The sequence below is a fragment of the Musca domestica genome, unplaced genomic scaffold (genome assembly GCF_030504385.1).
Source record: "Musca domestica strain aabys unplaced genomic scaffold, Musca_domestica.polishedcontigs.V.1.1 12, whole genome shotgun sequence".
Classification (NCBI taxonomy): domain Eukaryota; kingdom Metazoa; phylum Arthropoda; class Insecta; order Diptera; family Muscidae; genus Musca; species Musca domestica.
The window spans coordinates 15419202-15435771 of record NW_026712155.1 but is presented as its reverse complement, the minus strand read 5'-3'; the positions used below and the strand labels follow the sequence as shown (position 1 = coordinate 15435771).

The 16570-nt window shown below is 35.6% G+C and overlaps 2 protein-coding genes across 3 annotated transcripts in view; one reads left to right on the top strand and one right to left on the bottom strand.

Moving 5' to 3' along the window:
• The window catches only part of LOC101900902 (limbic system-associated membrane protein), a 239433-nt gene that overhangs the window by 97195 nt on the left and 125668 nt on the right, over nucleotides 1-16570 (bottom strand). The window lies entirely within an intron of this gene.
• Nucleotides 5123-14836, top strand: LOC131807223 (myosin heavy chain, non-muscle-like). The gene is made up of 2 exons (XM_059132313.1): nucleotides 5123-6497; nucleotides 14673-14836. Exons 1-2 carry the CDS (start codon nucleotides 5123-5125, stop codon nucleotides 14834-14836), a joined length of 1539 nt encoding a protein of 512 aa, XP_058988296.1.

Below are 16570 nucleotides of genomic sequence, written 5' to 3'. Positions count from 1 at the left end.
ATATTTTTTTACAACAGAACCTTAGGCGTGGATTTTTAAAAAAATATTTTTTCTAGAGAACCTTGGGCGTGGATTTAAAAAAAAAAAATTCAAGAGAACCATTGTCGTGGATTTAAAAAAAAAATATATTTTTTCTAGAGAACCTTAGGCGTGGATTTTTTAAAAAAATATTTTTCCAAGAGATCCATTGGCGTGGATTTTTAAAAAAAAATATATTTTCTAGAGAATAGGCTTGGATTTTAAAAAAAATATTTTTTCAAGAGATCCATCGGTGTGGATTTTTGAAAAAAAATATATTTTGTCAAGAGATCCATAGGCGTGGATTTTTAAAATTTTTTTTTTTTGAAGGAGGGCCTAAGGTGTGGAATTTTTAAAAAGTATTTTTTCAAAAGAACCATAGGCGTGGATTTTTAAAAAATATTTTTAACAAGAGATCCATAGGCGCAGATTTTTAATTTTTTTTCAACAGAACGTTAGGCGTGGATTTTTAAAAAATATATTTTTTCAAGAGGACGTTAGGCATGGATTTTGAAAAAAAAAAACATTTTCAAGAGAACCTTAGGCGTGGACTTTGAAAAAAATATTTTTAACAAGAGATCCATAGGCGCAGATTTTTAATTTTTTTCAACAGAACGTTAGGCGTGGATTTTTAAAAAATATATTTTTTCAAGAGGACGTTAGGCATGGATTTTGAAAAAAAAAAACATTTTCAAGAGAACCTTAGGCGTGGACTTTGAAAAAAATATATTTTTTCAAGAGGACGTTAGGCATGGATTTTGAAAAAAAAAAAAAACATTTTCAAGAGAACCTTAGGCGTGGACTTTGAAAAAAATATTTTTTTTAGAGAACCTGAGGCGTTGATATTGATTGATTCAAAAAAATATTTTATCAAGAGAAACTTATTTGTGTACTTTTAAAAAATATTTTTTTTAAGAAAACCTTATTTTAGAATTAGTTTCAAGGACCAACAGAACCTAGAGCGTAGATGTTCAAACAATAATATTTAATGGACCTACAAAATCTTAGTTGTTGAATTCATGAAAGGTTTTTAAGGACACGCAGGACCTGAAGCGTAGATAGTCAAACATTTTTTTCAGGACGAAAAAAAATCTTCGGCGTGGATTTCAGCGAGCTTAATAAGGACGCACAGGACTTTAAGCGTAAAAACTTGATTAAGGCACTTTTGTTCTTTAAAAAAAAAAACTATTTTAAAAATCCACCCTGTTCGGACTGAAAATGTATGAAAATTTTTAAAAAGACAGCCCCGCTGTTGTTCTGTAAAAAATTGCCCTTTGTCCTTGGAAATAATATCCAAAATCCAAACATTTTTTTTTAATTCTACGAAAAATTGTTCAATTTTTTTTTCAATTCTACCTTGTTGGTCCTTCACAACCTGTTTTATTGCCCCTAAAAATATTTCCAAAAATCCATTCTTAAGGCATTGTATTGGCCATTAAAAATTTTTCTAGAAATCCTCGCTGAAGGCGATGTGTTTCTAAATATTTTCCAATTGGATATTAAAAAATGTTTTTAGAAATCCACTCTGTTGGTCCTTGAAAAAGAGCTCTTTGGACCTTAATAACATATTTTTAAAAATCCAAAATAAAGGAAAATCCGTCAGGGGTTTCGTAGGTCTTTTATGGATATAATACCCTATTCTTAATTTTTACAAACATTAGAATATCTTTCAAAAGACCAAAATTCCTTTACAAGTCTTCCATGGACACAAGGGGTTTAATAGTCCGTATGTAGACAGAAGACCATTTATAGACCCTCGAATACCGAAAATCATTTTTTGATAGATCGGTGATTTTTACAGGCCTTCTATACACATAAGGTCTTTCAGATGTCTTCAAGAAACGCAAGGGCTTTTGCAGTTCATTTTTATTTTAACAAATATCTCATAGGAACTCTTTACACCGGAGACCGTTTACAGGTCTTCAAAATTTGATGTCCTTTTAAATGGATTTTACTGATTGATTGAAAGGGTATCTTTCAAAGTCTGTCTGTGGTCCATTTTGGACTTTTTGTAGATAGAAGATCCTGGGAAGACCGTCTACAGAGAGAATAGGACTATAGATGACCCTTCAATGGTATTCTCTATACAGAATATCTTCCTATTGACATAACTCATTCCTTCCGTATACAGTTGTCCTATAACAGATCTTCCATTGAAGCAGGATTTCTGTCGATCTTTTTATATTTAATAGGATTCCATAAACAGAAAAAAATTTCCAAATTTCCTATTTTTCCATAGGTAGAACACTTTTCCTTTTTCTTCCTCTCCTTAGATTTGTTCATGTTTTTCATTTTGTGCTCTGCTTATATTTCTTTCTCTCTTTCCATGGAAGATGTTGGGTTATTACGAATTTTCCATGCCCGATGTCGAAATAGATTTGCTTAGGACTAAACCAATTTAAATTTAAATTTTACAGAAACGAAACCTTTTACGCATTTTGATGTTGCCTACGGCCTAGGAATTTAAATGTATTTGTCTGGTGGATGACGATTGTGAGTGTAAGTGGTTAGGAGTATTGTCAGCTAAGGAGGAGGAGTGGGGGGGGGGGTTTAAGTAAAGTGTTCGTTTTTTTTCTAAACTTTTCAAATTATGTACTTAACCGAGAGTGTTCAAATGGTTGGTGTTTTTTTTTTTTTTTGAGAGAGAGAGAGCGAATTTTGTTGATGTCCTTGCGAAGCAATGCGCCGAGCTTGAAGAGGGATGTGATTGAATATGCTTTGTAGTAGTTAGACCCCATTTCAAAATTGAACAAAATTGTGATTATGCATAAGTGATGAGCGGAAGGCGGGAAAAAGCGAGAGAGCAAGGGGCCAAAGACATGACATGGCGCGGAAAATGTGGTTCTGGTTAAATTTACAAAAAACGACAACTGTCGAGGGGAGTAGTTTATTTTTAGCACCATTGAACATTTTGCCATAGTTTTTCCTCGTTTTATTTGGAATTTGTTATTCCCTCTTTTTGTTAGTCATTAAGCAATGATGGTGTTGTTGTTGCTGCTATTTTGTTTTTTTTTTCACAGCTAAGATGAGCTTTGATTTATTCAAAAAAAATCCATTTTCCCCTCCTAACCATCACGGCATCTATGTAACTGTCTATCTCTTTGGGATCTGTAGCAAGCTGTTCGGGGGAGTATGTGTGAAGGTGTGTATGTGTCTGTTGGCAGTTGGCACATGTTTGGCAAAAGTTGTTCAAGTCATTCATCAAATCGTTATTGGAAAATGTTTCGGAAAAAAAGAAACTCACTCACACACCTACACCCATACACACACACATGGAGACACCGTTACCTACTGACAGCCAATATTTTATGTTTCTATTTTCTCACATGAATGGCTGAATGAATGACTGACTGCCTGGCTGACTAGCTGACTGACTGGTACTTGACAACCAACCAACAGCAACGAATTTCCAGATTTGTTATTCCACTCTATTAGAGAGTTACTTTTCCAATGACATGAGTCGAATAGTGGGCGTTTACATAGTTGTTGTTGTTGTTGCTGCTGTTCGCTTTTAGGGCTTCCTTTGAAAATGGGGCTTTTGGCGTTATTTAAGCCCAAAAAAAAAAGGCAATCATAAAAATTATTCGGAATGCATAAAGAAAAGGATGATTCTCAGATTTGTCTAAGAAGAAAGAAAACGTGTTGGTGAAACGAAGAAGAAAAAATGCAATAATCCTTCTTACATCAGCATTGAAAAGGAAGAACTTCTTATAAAGCGGCAGACAGAATTCAATTGAATAAATAATTCAAGGGATTTTTTTGCACTCCGGGGGGGAGTGGGTCTTATGAAATCAATAAAAAAATATGAATTATATTAATGAGAGTTTTTTCTTCGCGCCATTGGAGGATATTAAAAAAGGATCTGAACGGAAAATAAAGTGTAAATGATTTTCCAATAAGTTATTATCTGAAATTATATTAAATTTCGGGGTAAAGCATAAGGGGAATTGGAAAGTAAATACATATTTCAATATAAAGAAGAAGAAGAAGTGGTTTTAAAGACCTTGGAAAAATATTTTCTAATTTTTTTCCCAATTTTTTTTAAAAATCCTAGCTAAAAACAATAGAAAACCAGTAAAGAAAGTCTTAAAGTCGGGTGAGGCCGAATTTATGATACCCTAAGCCATTTTGCTAATTTAGTAGATCTCCACATAATAATTAAAAGTTTTTATGGGAGAATTAAATCATAAACGCTATGATTATAATTATAATTTAAAGTTCAAAGGATTAAATATGCCGAATCATTTGTATCTTTTAAATTCGAACGTATAAAGATATATATGGGAGCTATATCCAAATCTGAACCGATCTCGATAAAATTTGGCAAAGATATTTCTGGGCTGTATTTGATATATTTCCCTGAATATCGTTGTTACGGAGTGCATATTACGGTTGTGGGTAACAAATATGACAAATCGGATGAACAATATATGTGGGAGTGTTCACGGATAAGTGAACATGTTTTTATAATAAAAGAGAATAGCGGGGCTACCTAGTGTAGATGAGAGGGATTTGTTAAACTGGGATCTTCTTAATACAGTCCACATGAAATAAGATAAGAAAATGTGGTGAGCAGACCTTCGAGTTAGAAATAAATAATACAGAATTTTCAATTGCTGCATGTGTTATGGTGGAGTTAGATTATGGGATGTAATCTTTACTCAGACTGATAAGCAAGTGCAGCATGTTTGCTTGCCACATGTGAGATAGCTATGCGTGTGTATGACCTCCCCCTAAGGTTTATGGTGGCATGGTGCATATGCATGTGTACGGTTGGTATCTATCTCTCTCTCTCTCATTTACACTTAGTTATAATTTAGGTTAAGTCATATTATCACAACTAGTTCTTAAGAAATGTTTTTAATAAATAAATTCAGTGTCTTACAAACGCTCAAACGGAAAAGACGTTTGGTCTTTTAAATGATCCCAATTTTACATTGGTCCTTCGAGCCGGATAGGTAGAGGATAAATGTTGAAGAATTTGCCTTAACATCGAGGAAATTCTGTCAGGCTAAAATTGGTCTTCAAGAGTGGAAAATTACCGAGCTAAAACTACAGCTGGAATTGTTCCCATACAGAAGAGATTTATAAGCCAAATAAAAGGATGCTGAGTCAGATGGAGACTTCAGCACAGAAGACTGTGGTGGCGGTGCACACCGAGGGGGCTTCATATTTGAAATCTTCAGACAGAAGGGGTGATGCATATGCCCAGGAAGACGAATCGGTGAAACGGCCGCCAATGATGAAAATAAAGGAAAAGGCTGCCACTCTTCTCGAAATGATGGGTACAATTATGGAAATAATGAGTACCTTAAAGACGGAAGAAGCCATAGAAGGCGTATTTGACTTCGCCAAAGAAAAAATTATGGACGCGGCAAGAGACATAATATTGTATCCAGACGTTCATAGGCGATTTTTAGAGATGCTTCTAAAGAAGTCCAAACTAGCCGCTGCTATCAGAGCAAGTCAGCCGAATGGGACAGCGAGGCTGTATTTGGAAGATGTTAAGATCATCTTTAAAGTCACGCAGGCTCTTAATGTGGAGGCCAAAGAGAAAGTCCTTGGCTTGAAGAAACAAGTGGCCTGCATAACATCCAAATTGGACGTCGAGCGAGAGGGGCGCGAAGCAGCGGTAGCCGCAATGAGAAAAATGGAAGGTGATATGAAGGAAATGGAGTTTGCCTTGATTTTACAGAAAGATGAAAAGGAAGATGCCCTCAAACTTGTCTCGAATTTGAAAGAGGAATTCGAAAATGCTGTGTGTGTAGCCGAGGATACAAAGGACAAATTACGAGCGGCTAACCAGGAGGCAGAACGCGAGGGCAAGGCGTTGAAGGCGGTAATAAGACAACTTAGTGATGAGTTGTCTTGTGCAAAAAGAGAACGACTTGCAGCTGCAACCGAACGTGACGGGTTGGCTGCAAATCTTGAAGCTGGTGAAGAAAAAGAAAGAAGGATATTTCAGCTGGAGGCTGAAATATTGCAACTTAAGGAAGTGTTGTTCATATCGCAGAAAGCATCCAAAATCGAGGCTGATGAATTGGCTGCAAAATTAGTGGTCAATATCAACGAAGATATGATGGTTGAAGAGGTTTATATGGAAGACCCAATTGCCGAAAGAGAATCAACTTTTGAAAAGGTAGATGAACAGCTCCCTGGAAAACTGGACACAGGGAGATTGGAAGAAGTCGAAGATAAGCTATTTGCCAGCGAGATGAAAACTAAGAAGAAAAGCAATCTGCGTCGCTGGAATAATAAGATGCTAGAAGACGGTCAAGTTGTGATCAAGATGTCTAGTGGAAGTGGTGCAGCGAATAAAATACAAGCCGGTGTGACAGAAAATTATGAACACTGGAACGATAAACTGTCCAAAGTCGGTAAGATGGCGCTGCCAGAGAAGGATGAGAACTTTGGTCACAGAAAGAAAACAACACATAAAATGGATTCAGCCTGGAAATTGAAGCCGGCAGATAAAGGAGGTGGGATGTTCAAGAGAAACAGGCTGGAAAGATGGAGGAGTTACTTGGGTGTTATAACTTAACTTCTTTTCTCTTAAAATGTCACTTCTATTAGATCTATTTTATTGTTCATATTTGTAATTTTTATATTTTATATGTATTTTTGCCCCTGCCAAGAATGTTCACGGATAAGTGAACATGTTTTTATAATAAAAGAGAATAGCGGGGCTACCTAGTGTAGATGAGAGGGATTTGTTAAACTGGGATCTTCTTAATACAGTCCACATGAAATAAGATAAGAAAATGTGGTGAGCAGACCTTCGAGTTAGAAATAAATAATACAGAATTTTCAATTGCTGCATGTGTTATGGTGGAGTTAGATTATGGGATGTAATCTTTACTCAGACTGATAAGCAAGTGCAGCATGTTTGCTTGCCACATGTGAGATAGCTATGCGTGTGTATGACCTCCCCCTAAGGTTTATGGTGGCATGGTGCATATGCATGTGTACGGTTGGTATCTATCTCTCTCTCTCTCTCTCATTTACACTTAGTTATAATTTAGGTTAAGTCATATTATCACAACTAGTTCTTAAGAAATGTTTTTAATAAATAAATTCAGTGTCTTACAAACGCTCAAACGGAAAAGACGTTTGGTCTTTTAATTGATCCCAATTTACAGGGAGCTATAGCTATATCTGAACCGATCTTCACCAAATTTGACATACTAACTTCTAGACTCGTTTCGGTCGTAAGTGCCAAATTCCATTCCATTTGGACAAATATTAGACGTTTGGTGCACAATAAAAGATAAATCGGACGAAGTTATATATGGGAGCTATATCCAAATCTGAACCGATCTCGATAAAATTTGGTAAAAATATTTCTGAGCTGTGTTTGCTAAATTTCCCCTAATATTGTTGTTACAGAGTGCATATTACGGCTGCGGAGGACAAAAATAACAAATCGGAAGAACAATATATCTGGGAGCTATAGCTATATCTGAACCGATTTCGATCAAATTTGGCATACTTATCTACAGGCCTAATTTGGTTATATGTGCAAAATTCCATACTATTCGGCTTGATATTACACGTTTGGTGCACAATAAAAAGCAAATCGGACGAAGATTTATATGGGAGCTATATCTAAATTTTTACCGATTATCTCCAATTTTAATAGGGTTCGTCCTTGGGCCAAACGAATGATCTGTGCAAAATTTCATATGGATAGACCAATAAATACGAACTGTAGTTTGTTTACATAAATACATGGACGGACAGACGGACGGACATGCATAAATCGACTCAGAATGTGATTTTATGCAGATCATCAAAAGGAACTATGGGTCTATCTCGTTTTCTTTTGCCTGTTACAAACAAATGCACAAAGACATAATACCCTGACCACCTTGTGGTGTAGGGTATAATTACGAGTGGGGTTCTCTTGATCTTCAACCATGATCTTGAAAAAATCGCAATTTAGCCTCAGTAAATTCCTGAAAAATACCTGTCAAATTCTCGATTAGAACTATAGTTTTGGCTGGTCTTTAAAAAAGGCGCCTTTAAAAATTAACGAATTAATCTTTAATTTTCAAGATTTTCTGAAAAAAAATATTTTAAAAAAATATTTGATTTTCAAAAAACTCAAGCCCACAAGTCTTTGTTTCTGGAAAAAATATTCTTAAGGACACTTTTCCCTCATTCCTAAAATTCCACCAAGGAAAAAATTTGTTAAACCCACGCTTAAATCCACCTCCATCAAGCTTAAATCCGCGTGCACGTCCACGTCCAATAAGCCATTGGTTGGTGACAAAAAATATTCCTAAAATTCCAGTTTAAGGTTCTGTTGATGATCCAATGTCATTGAATATTTTTTCTTTGGTCCTAGAAAAATATTAAACATCCGAGGTCCTTAAATAGTTTTTCTTTGGTCCTTGAAAATTTTTTTTTTTAGAAAAACACGCCTAGGGCTCATTGATCCTGAAAAATGTGTTTTTTTATTTTAAATTCACGCCTAGTTGCTCCTGGAAAATTTTTTCTTTCTAGGACCTATTAATTCTGAAAAATATTTACATAAAAAACTGGGAAAATAGGACTTATTGGTCCTAGAAAAAAATCCACCATTGGTGCTTAGAAAAATATTAAAAAAAAATTCATTAAAAATATATTTTCTAAAAAGTGCAGCTTAGAGATCGGTTTCTCTTGGAAAAATGTTCTATTGGTCCTTGAAAAATATTTTTAAAAATCCAAATTTTAGGCTCTGTTAATCTTTTTTCTTGGGTTCTTAAAATAATATATATAACATACAGGCTTAAGGGTATGCTGTTAATTGAAGATTTTTTTCTTGATCCCTGAAAAAACATTAATAAATGTATACTCTCCATATAATTATTTAAAAGCACGATAAAATCAATGTCCTTGAATATTTCTTTAGGTTCTTGAAGACATACTTTTTTTTAAAGAAAACACGTATGAAGATTCTTGAAAAAGTAATCCTTAAAAAATCCTTGTTTCTGTTGATTATCTTTTCTTATACCCTTAGCCATATGTCTACAGAAGGCAAAAACGTGCCTCATGGAAAACGTGCCTCATTTGGAGTCGATCTAGAGATGTCCGCCCGTCCATCCGTCTATCTGACTGGTGCACACGATAACTCTCGAAGGGAGTGTCCGATTCGGTCCAAAATTGGTACATCGTAATGTTATGGTCAAACTCAGACCTTGGACATTCCGCAGAGCAACATTCGGGCAGCATGTGACGGTTTCATTGGCCGTTTGAAGGCCATTATTCGTGTCAAAGGTGACCAATTCGAAAAAATCTAAACTTATTCTAAAATTTGATGCTATTTCCGACATTTTTTGCTTTCATTCAATAAAGTTAAAGAAAAAAATGTAAAAATTATGGAATTTGATTTTGTTGCAGTTTTTTTATCTCACCCTATATTGGGCTGATGCCCCTGGAAAAAAAAAACTAAAGGTAACATCTGGGCAGTGCTCATTTCAAAATACAAAATCTTCAAATATGGCTTTGGACATAAGGGTTCTTCCAACATATTGTAGTGTTGTAGGGTAGGGCCCGCACGACTAAGTCTTTGCTTTTTTTTGACCAAATCTGTTGGTCTTTGGAAAAAAATATTTTTAAATAGTTCACGTTATTAGAAAACAAGTAAAAAAACATTAAGTTCGGCCGGGCCAAACTTTTAGTACCCTCCACCTTAGGGTAAAGGAAACATTAGAAGAAATGTGGCAAAAACCATTGAAATGCCGAATATCGGGAGGTACCGTTATATGGGGGCTATACCAATTCATATACCCATACATGCAATGTTTCGCCACCGGAACTGGAACACATTATGACCTACAAATACCAATATTCAGACAATTTCGTGAAAAAATGTGGCAAAAATCATCAAATTACCGAATATCGGGAGGTACCTTTATATGGGGGCTATACCAAAACGTGGACCTATACATGAAATGTTCTGCCACATGCACAGGGACCCGTTATGACCTACAAATACCAATTTTCAGACAAATCCATGAAAAAATGTGGCATAAATCATCAAAATACCGAATATCGGGAGGTACCGTTATATGGGGACTCTACCAGAACATGGACCGATATATCTCATTTTCATGAATTTATATACTTTATGATTATGAATTTATATACTTGATGGGGTCTACGACGAATATTTAAGGATGTTACAAACGGAATGACAAAGTTAATATACCCTCCTTTCCAAGGTGGAGGGTATAAAAACGTTTCCCAAAAAAACAGGGTTGTGGCTTAAAGGCTCATGATTTTTTTTAAATGTCTAAGTTAGGTCTATTGGCACCTTAAAAAAATAATAATTGAAGATACCCTCTTAAGGTCCTTCAAGCCCTTCAAAATTTCATATTTTGTGATAAGTCATAGTTGTAGCTCCGAGTTGCTGTTTAAAAAAATCCAAAAATTTCGTTTTAGGAGAGTTTTTATTTATTTTTTCACCCCCACATATGTGGGTCAGTTAATCCTAATCCATATATGTGGCTCTGTTGGTCCTTGAGTAAGTATCCTTGAAAAAATATTGCCTATAAAACCCAAGTCTTTATAAATACCCTGAACATCATAAATATCCAGAACATTTACATGATTGATATTCTAGCTGCACCATAAAGAGGGCTACCCTTGTGGGTCACACATATGCCCATCTTTGCTCATCTGACTAATAGCTTTCTCTTGTAATTTGGAAATATAAATATTTGTGCAGAATTTTCCTTTGAGATTTGCCAGTAAATCCCAGAAATAATTTTGATCGATATGAAGGAGAGCTTCGAATATCTATTCTAATTAAAGAAATAAAATTAACAATTAAATTGGCCAAGCTCTTGTGAGACAGATCTTATGGTTTGTACACACACACAATCAAATTACAATTTTTGGTTAGATATACAGTGGCGGAGAGAGGAGGGAGAGGGGGGTATGGCTACTTCTTTAGTACCACTCTCATCAACATGGCTGGTTATGGCTACAATCTGTGAAACCAATTCGTGTTGGGGAAGAAATTTCAATTTATTTGGGGGGAAGAAAGGAGTAGCTAATCCACTCCTCATTCGACCTCTCCATGTCCTTAAATATTATTGAAAAGGAGCTTAGTATTTCGCAGTTGTTGTTGTTTTTTTTTGGTTTCGTTTCATATGAAACTTCAAAACGTCGATATTAGAAAAAGGGTCATTGTCAGTTCGTTTTTTTTTTTCTGTTTCCTCGTTTGCTTTCGCTTGTGTGTTCGGTTATTATCCTTGTGCTAAGGATGCCATAAATCATAGTAATGGCATCATTTAATGTACATAAATGAAAGTCGTTAAGTGTTTTCCATGTAAAGGAAATACAATTAACTTAAAGCCATAAAAGGCAATCATTTAACATGCAGCACCTGGACAATAAAACGAGGCCATAATTCAAAATTCCACACACATACGCAGCAAGCATGCATGTGTGAGTAAGTTGGAACTCGATTGAAAGCCTCAACATCTTTTTTTTGGTTTTTTGTAATGCAAACAGGAAAATTGTAAATATAAGTTGAAAAGAAACAAGTAAAAAAAGCTGTAAGTTCGGCCGGGCCGAACTTTGAATACCCTCCACCATTTGGAACGACATTGACACGAATTTGAACTGCACAGACAATTTTCAGTCTTAGGTTATAGTATCCACTACGAACATCAAATTCTAAATTGGAAAGAATTCCGGTGAAAAATATCGCTAAAATCATCAAAATACCGAATATCGGGAGGTACAGTCATATGGGGCCTATACGAAGACCTGGACTGGCATAGACAATTTTCTGTCTTAGGCTATAGTATCCACTATGAACTTCAAATACCAAATTTGAAAAAATTCTGATGAATATTGTCACAAAAATAATCAAAATACCGAATATCGGGAGGTACTGTTATATGGTGGCTATACGAAGACGTGGACCTGCACAGACAATTTTCTGTCATAGGCTGTAGTATCCACTACGAACATCAAATACCAAATTTGAAACAATTCGGGTTAACAATGTCGCTAAAATCATAAAAATACCGAATATCGGGAGGTACCGTTATATGGGGGCTATACGAAGACGTGGACCTGCACAGACAATTTTCTGTCTTAGACTGTAGTATTCACTACGAACTTCAAATACCAAATTTGAAACAATTCCAATGAATATTGTCGCCGAAATCATCAAAATACCGAATATCGGGAGGTACCCTTATATGGGGGCTATACGAAGACCTGCAAAGACAATTTTCCGTCACAGACTGTTATTTCCATTACGAACTCTAAATACGTAATTTGAAACAATTTCGTTAAATAATGACTCTAAAATCTTCAAAATACCGAATTTTGGGAGGTACCCTTATATGGGGGGCTATACGAAGACATGGACCTGCACAGACAATTTTCTGTCATAGACTGTAGTATTTACTACGAACTTCAAATACCAAATTTAAAAGAATTCCAGAGAAAAATATCGCTAAAATCATCAAAATACCGAATATCGGAAGGTACAGTTATATGGGGGCTATACGAAGACGAGGACCTCCACAAACAATTTTCTGTCATAGGCTATAGTATCCACTACGAACTTCAAGTACCAAATTTGAAGCAATTCCGGAGAAAAATATCGCTAACATCATCAAAATACCGAATATCGGCAGGTACCCTTATATGGGGGCTATACGAAGACGTAGACCTGCAAAGGCAATTTTCTGTCATAGGCTGTAATATCCACTGCGAACATCAAATACCAAATTTTAAACAATTCCAATGAATATTGTCGCCGAAATCATCAAAATACCGAATATCGGGAGGTACCCTTATATGGGGGCTATACGAAGACGTGTAACTACACAGACAAATTTTTTTCATAGGCTGTAGTATCTACTACGAACTTCAAATATCAAATTTGAAAGAATTCCGTTGAATAATGTCGCTAAAATCAACAATGTACCGAATATCGGGAGGTACAGTCATATGGGGCCTATACGAAGACCTGGACTGGCACAGACAATTTTCTGTCTTAGGCTATAGTATCCACTACGAACTTCAAATACCAAATTTGAAAAAATTCTGATGAATATTGTCACAAAAATAATCAAAATACCGAATATCGGGAGGTACTGTTATATGGTGGCTATACGAAGACGTGGACCTGCACAGACAATTTTCTGTCATAGGCTGTAGTATCCACTACGAACATCAAATACCAAATTTGAAACAATTCGGGTTAACAATGTCGCTAAAATCATAAAAATACCGAATATCGGGAGGTACCGTTATATGGGGGCTATACGAAGACGTGGACCTGCACAGACAATTTTCTGTCTTAGACTGTAGTATTCACTACGAACTTCAAATACCAAATTTGAAACAATTCCAATGAATATTGTCGCCGAAATCATCAAAATACCGAATATCGGGAGGTACCCTTATATGGGGGCTATACGAAGACCTGCAAAGACAATTTTCCGTCACAGACTGTTATTTCCATTACGAACTCTAAATACGTAATTTGAAACAATTTCGTTAAATAATGACTCTAAAATCTTCAAAATACCGAATTTTGGGAGGTACCCTTATATGGGGGGCTATACGAAGACATGGACCTGCACAGACAATTTTCTGTCATAGACTGTAGTATTTACTACGAACTTCAAATACCAAATTTAAAAGAATTCCGGAGAAAAATATCGCTAAAATCATCAAAATACCGAATATCGGCAGGTACCCTTATATGGGGGCTATACGAAGACGTGGACCGGCACAGACAAATTTCTGTCTTAGGCTGTGGTATCCATTGCGAACTTCAAATACCAAATTTGAAACAATTTCGGTGAAAAATGTCGATAAAATCATAAAATTACCGAACATCGGGGAATATATGGAGGCTATACAAAGACTCGGACCGACACAGTCAATTTTCTGTCATAGGCTGTAGTATCCATTACGAACTTCAAATACCAAATTTGAAACAATTCCGGTGAAAAATATCGCTAAATTATCAAAATACCGAATATCGGGGAGCACCGTTATATGGGGGCTATACGAAGACGTGGACCTGCACCGACAATTTTCTGTCATAGGCTGTAGTATTCATTTCGAACCTTAAATACCAAATTTGAAACAATTCCGGTGAATAATATCGCTAAAATCATCAAAATACCGAATATCGGCAGGTACCCTTATATGGAGGCTATACGAAGACGTAGACCTGCACAGACAATTTTCTGTCATAGCCTGTAGTATCCACTGCGAACATCAAATACCAAATTTGAAACAATTCGGGTTAATAATGTCGCTAAAATCATAAAAATACCGAATATCGGGAGGTACCGTTATATGGGGGCTGTACCAAAACGTGGACCTACATGGCCAATTTTCAATACCAAAAGTCCTGCAGACATATTATACATTTGAGTAAAATTTTATCAATCTACTTCAATTCGTTCGGAAGCTAGAGTGATTTCCACAAACGGAGAGACGGATAGAAGGACAGATGGACGAACATCGCTAAATCGACATCGAATTTTATGCTGATCAAGAATATATATACCTTGTGGGATCTAAAATGTATATTTCGAGGTGTTACAAACGGAATGACAAACTTAATATACCCTCCATACAACAGGCAAAAGCAACTCAATTAAACCTCATTCTCGTTAAGAAAGGAACTGGAAAAAGGAACATCAACAGCACCAACAAGGACCACTCACAAAGTTCAAACTCATCGACAACACTTGATTGTACAATTATAAGTAGTAGCTGGACACGTGCCTGCCTGCCTGCCCCCTGCTTCCCTGGCACTTGTAATCCTGTAACAGTCTTCCATTAAAACTTAAAAGATGATGTTAATGAGAGGCCAAGACGACCAGGACGAGGAGAGGAGCGAGAGTGAGCAGACTTAGCGGAAACAATTAAACAGGTCACAATGAGCTTCGCTCACACCCACCTACCTGTAGCATACGGAGCAAATGTGTTCTAATTAAATAATTTTCAGATGAATTTCAGGATTTCTTATATGGAGAACAGGACACATGTGTCCTGCTGCTCCTGCACGAGCCATCAAAACTTATAAATAAATTCATAATTGGCTCATCAAATTTCATTTGAATGATTAATGAGGGTAAGTTATAGGCTGAGGATAATTCTTCGAAGCACAAATATATCACTTTCGATACCAGGAAATAAAATAGGAGTAAGAGAAAACATGGCAACAGGGCCAAATAAGAATATAATTTTAAAAGTAAGAAGCTCTGCATTTTTTCTAGGACCAAGTTAGGCCTAAACTTGAATTTGTAAAATAATATTTTTTCAAGCGAAACCTAAGCATAAGGGTGTGTTGTTAAGGCATGTTTTTTAAGGACCAACCGAGTTATAATCCTGGGGAGTTAAGTTTATTATTTAGGGTCCTACAAGGCCTTAGAGAAGAGTTTTTAAAATATGTTTTCATCAGAGTCTCAAACTTATAAATCCTAAGGACTATCAGCAACTAGCCCTGCATTTTTAGGACAAAAAAGGCCCAAACTTGAGTTATTTAAAATAAAATTTTTCTTAAGAGTGTGTTTTACAGGTATGTTTTTTAAGGACCAACCGAGCTCTAATCCTGGGGAGTTAAGCTTATTATTTACGGTCCTAAAAAGCCTTAGAGATGAGTTTTAAAAATATGTTTTCTGAGAGTCTCAAACTTATAGTCCTAATGCCTACCAGAGCTTTAAGCGTGGATTTGTAAAGAAGATTATTTTCCCAAAAGTTTTAGAGGTAAAGCTTCAATTTGAAGAATATTTTTTTCAAGGACCAAAGAATTTTTTTTCAAGGACCAAAAAAGTTTTACTCATGATTTTTTGGGATACAAACGGAATCTTAAGCGTGTATAAATAGTGTTTATTAATTATTTCAAAATCTACCCCAAAATAAATGCTTAAGGCTCTTGAGGTCCTTGAAAAATAATCCATAAAATGGTTTCTATTATGGTTTATTTTTTCAAGGACCTCAAAAGCCTTAAGCATTTATTTTGAGGAAGATTTTTTAGGCACCAAAACAGCCTTTAAGATTTTTCAAGAGTCAAAAGATCCTTAGGCGTGGATTTGTACGCATCCTTTTTAAGGCCATACGCATGGATTTTAAAGATTTTTTCAAAGACCAAAAATGACTTGATCCTGCATTAAAATAAAAAAAAAACAAATTTAAGGATCTTAAGACCCATGGGAGTGGAATAGTTTAAGATAAGAATTTTTCATGGACCTCAAGAGCCATAAGCATGGATTTAAAAAAAATGTTAAGGACCAAACATGACTTAATCCTGAACTGAAAAAAAAAACAATTTTAGGTTTGAGTTTTTTAAAATAATATTTTTTCAAGTGAAACCTGAGCATAAGGGTGTGTTGTCAAGGCATGTTTTTTAAGGATCAACCGAGCTGTAAGCCTGGAGAGTTAGGCTTATTATTTAGGGTCCTATAAAGCCTTAGAGATGAGTTTTTAAAATATGTTTTCATGAGAGCCTCAAAATTTATATTCCTAAGGCCTATCAGAGGTTTAAGGGTGGACTTGTAAAGAAGATTATTTTCCC

What these genes read in the sequence shown, in the direction of transcription:
- LOC131807223 (XM_059132313.1), top strand. Translation starts at nt 5,123, where the DNA reads ATGCTGAGTCAGATGGAGACTTCAGCACAGAAGACTGTGGTGGCGGTG. An exon ending in GAAGCCGGCAGATAAAGGAG is followed by an intron (nt 6,498 to 14,672) that starts GTGGGATGTTCA and finishes TCGTTAAGAAAG; the next exon opens with GAACTGGAAAAAGGAACATC.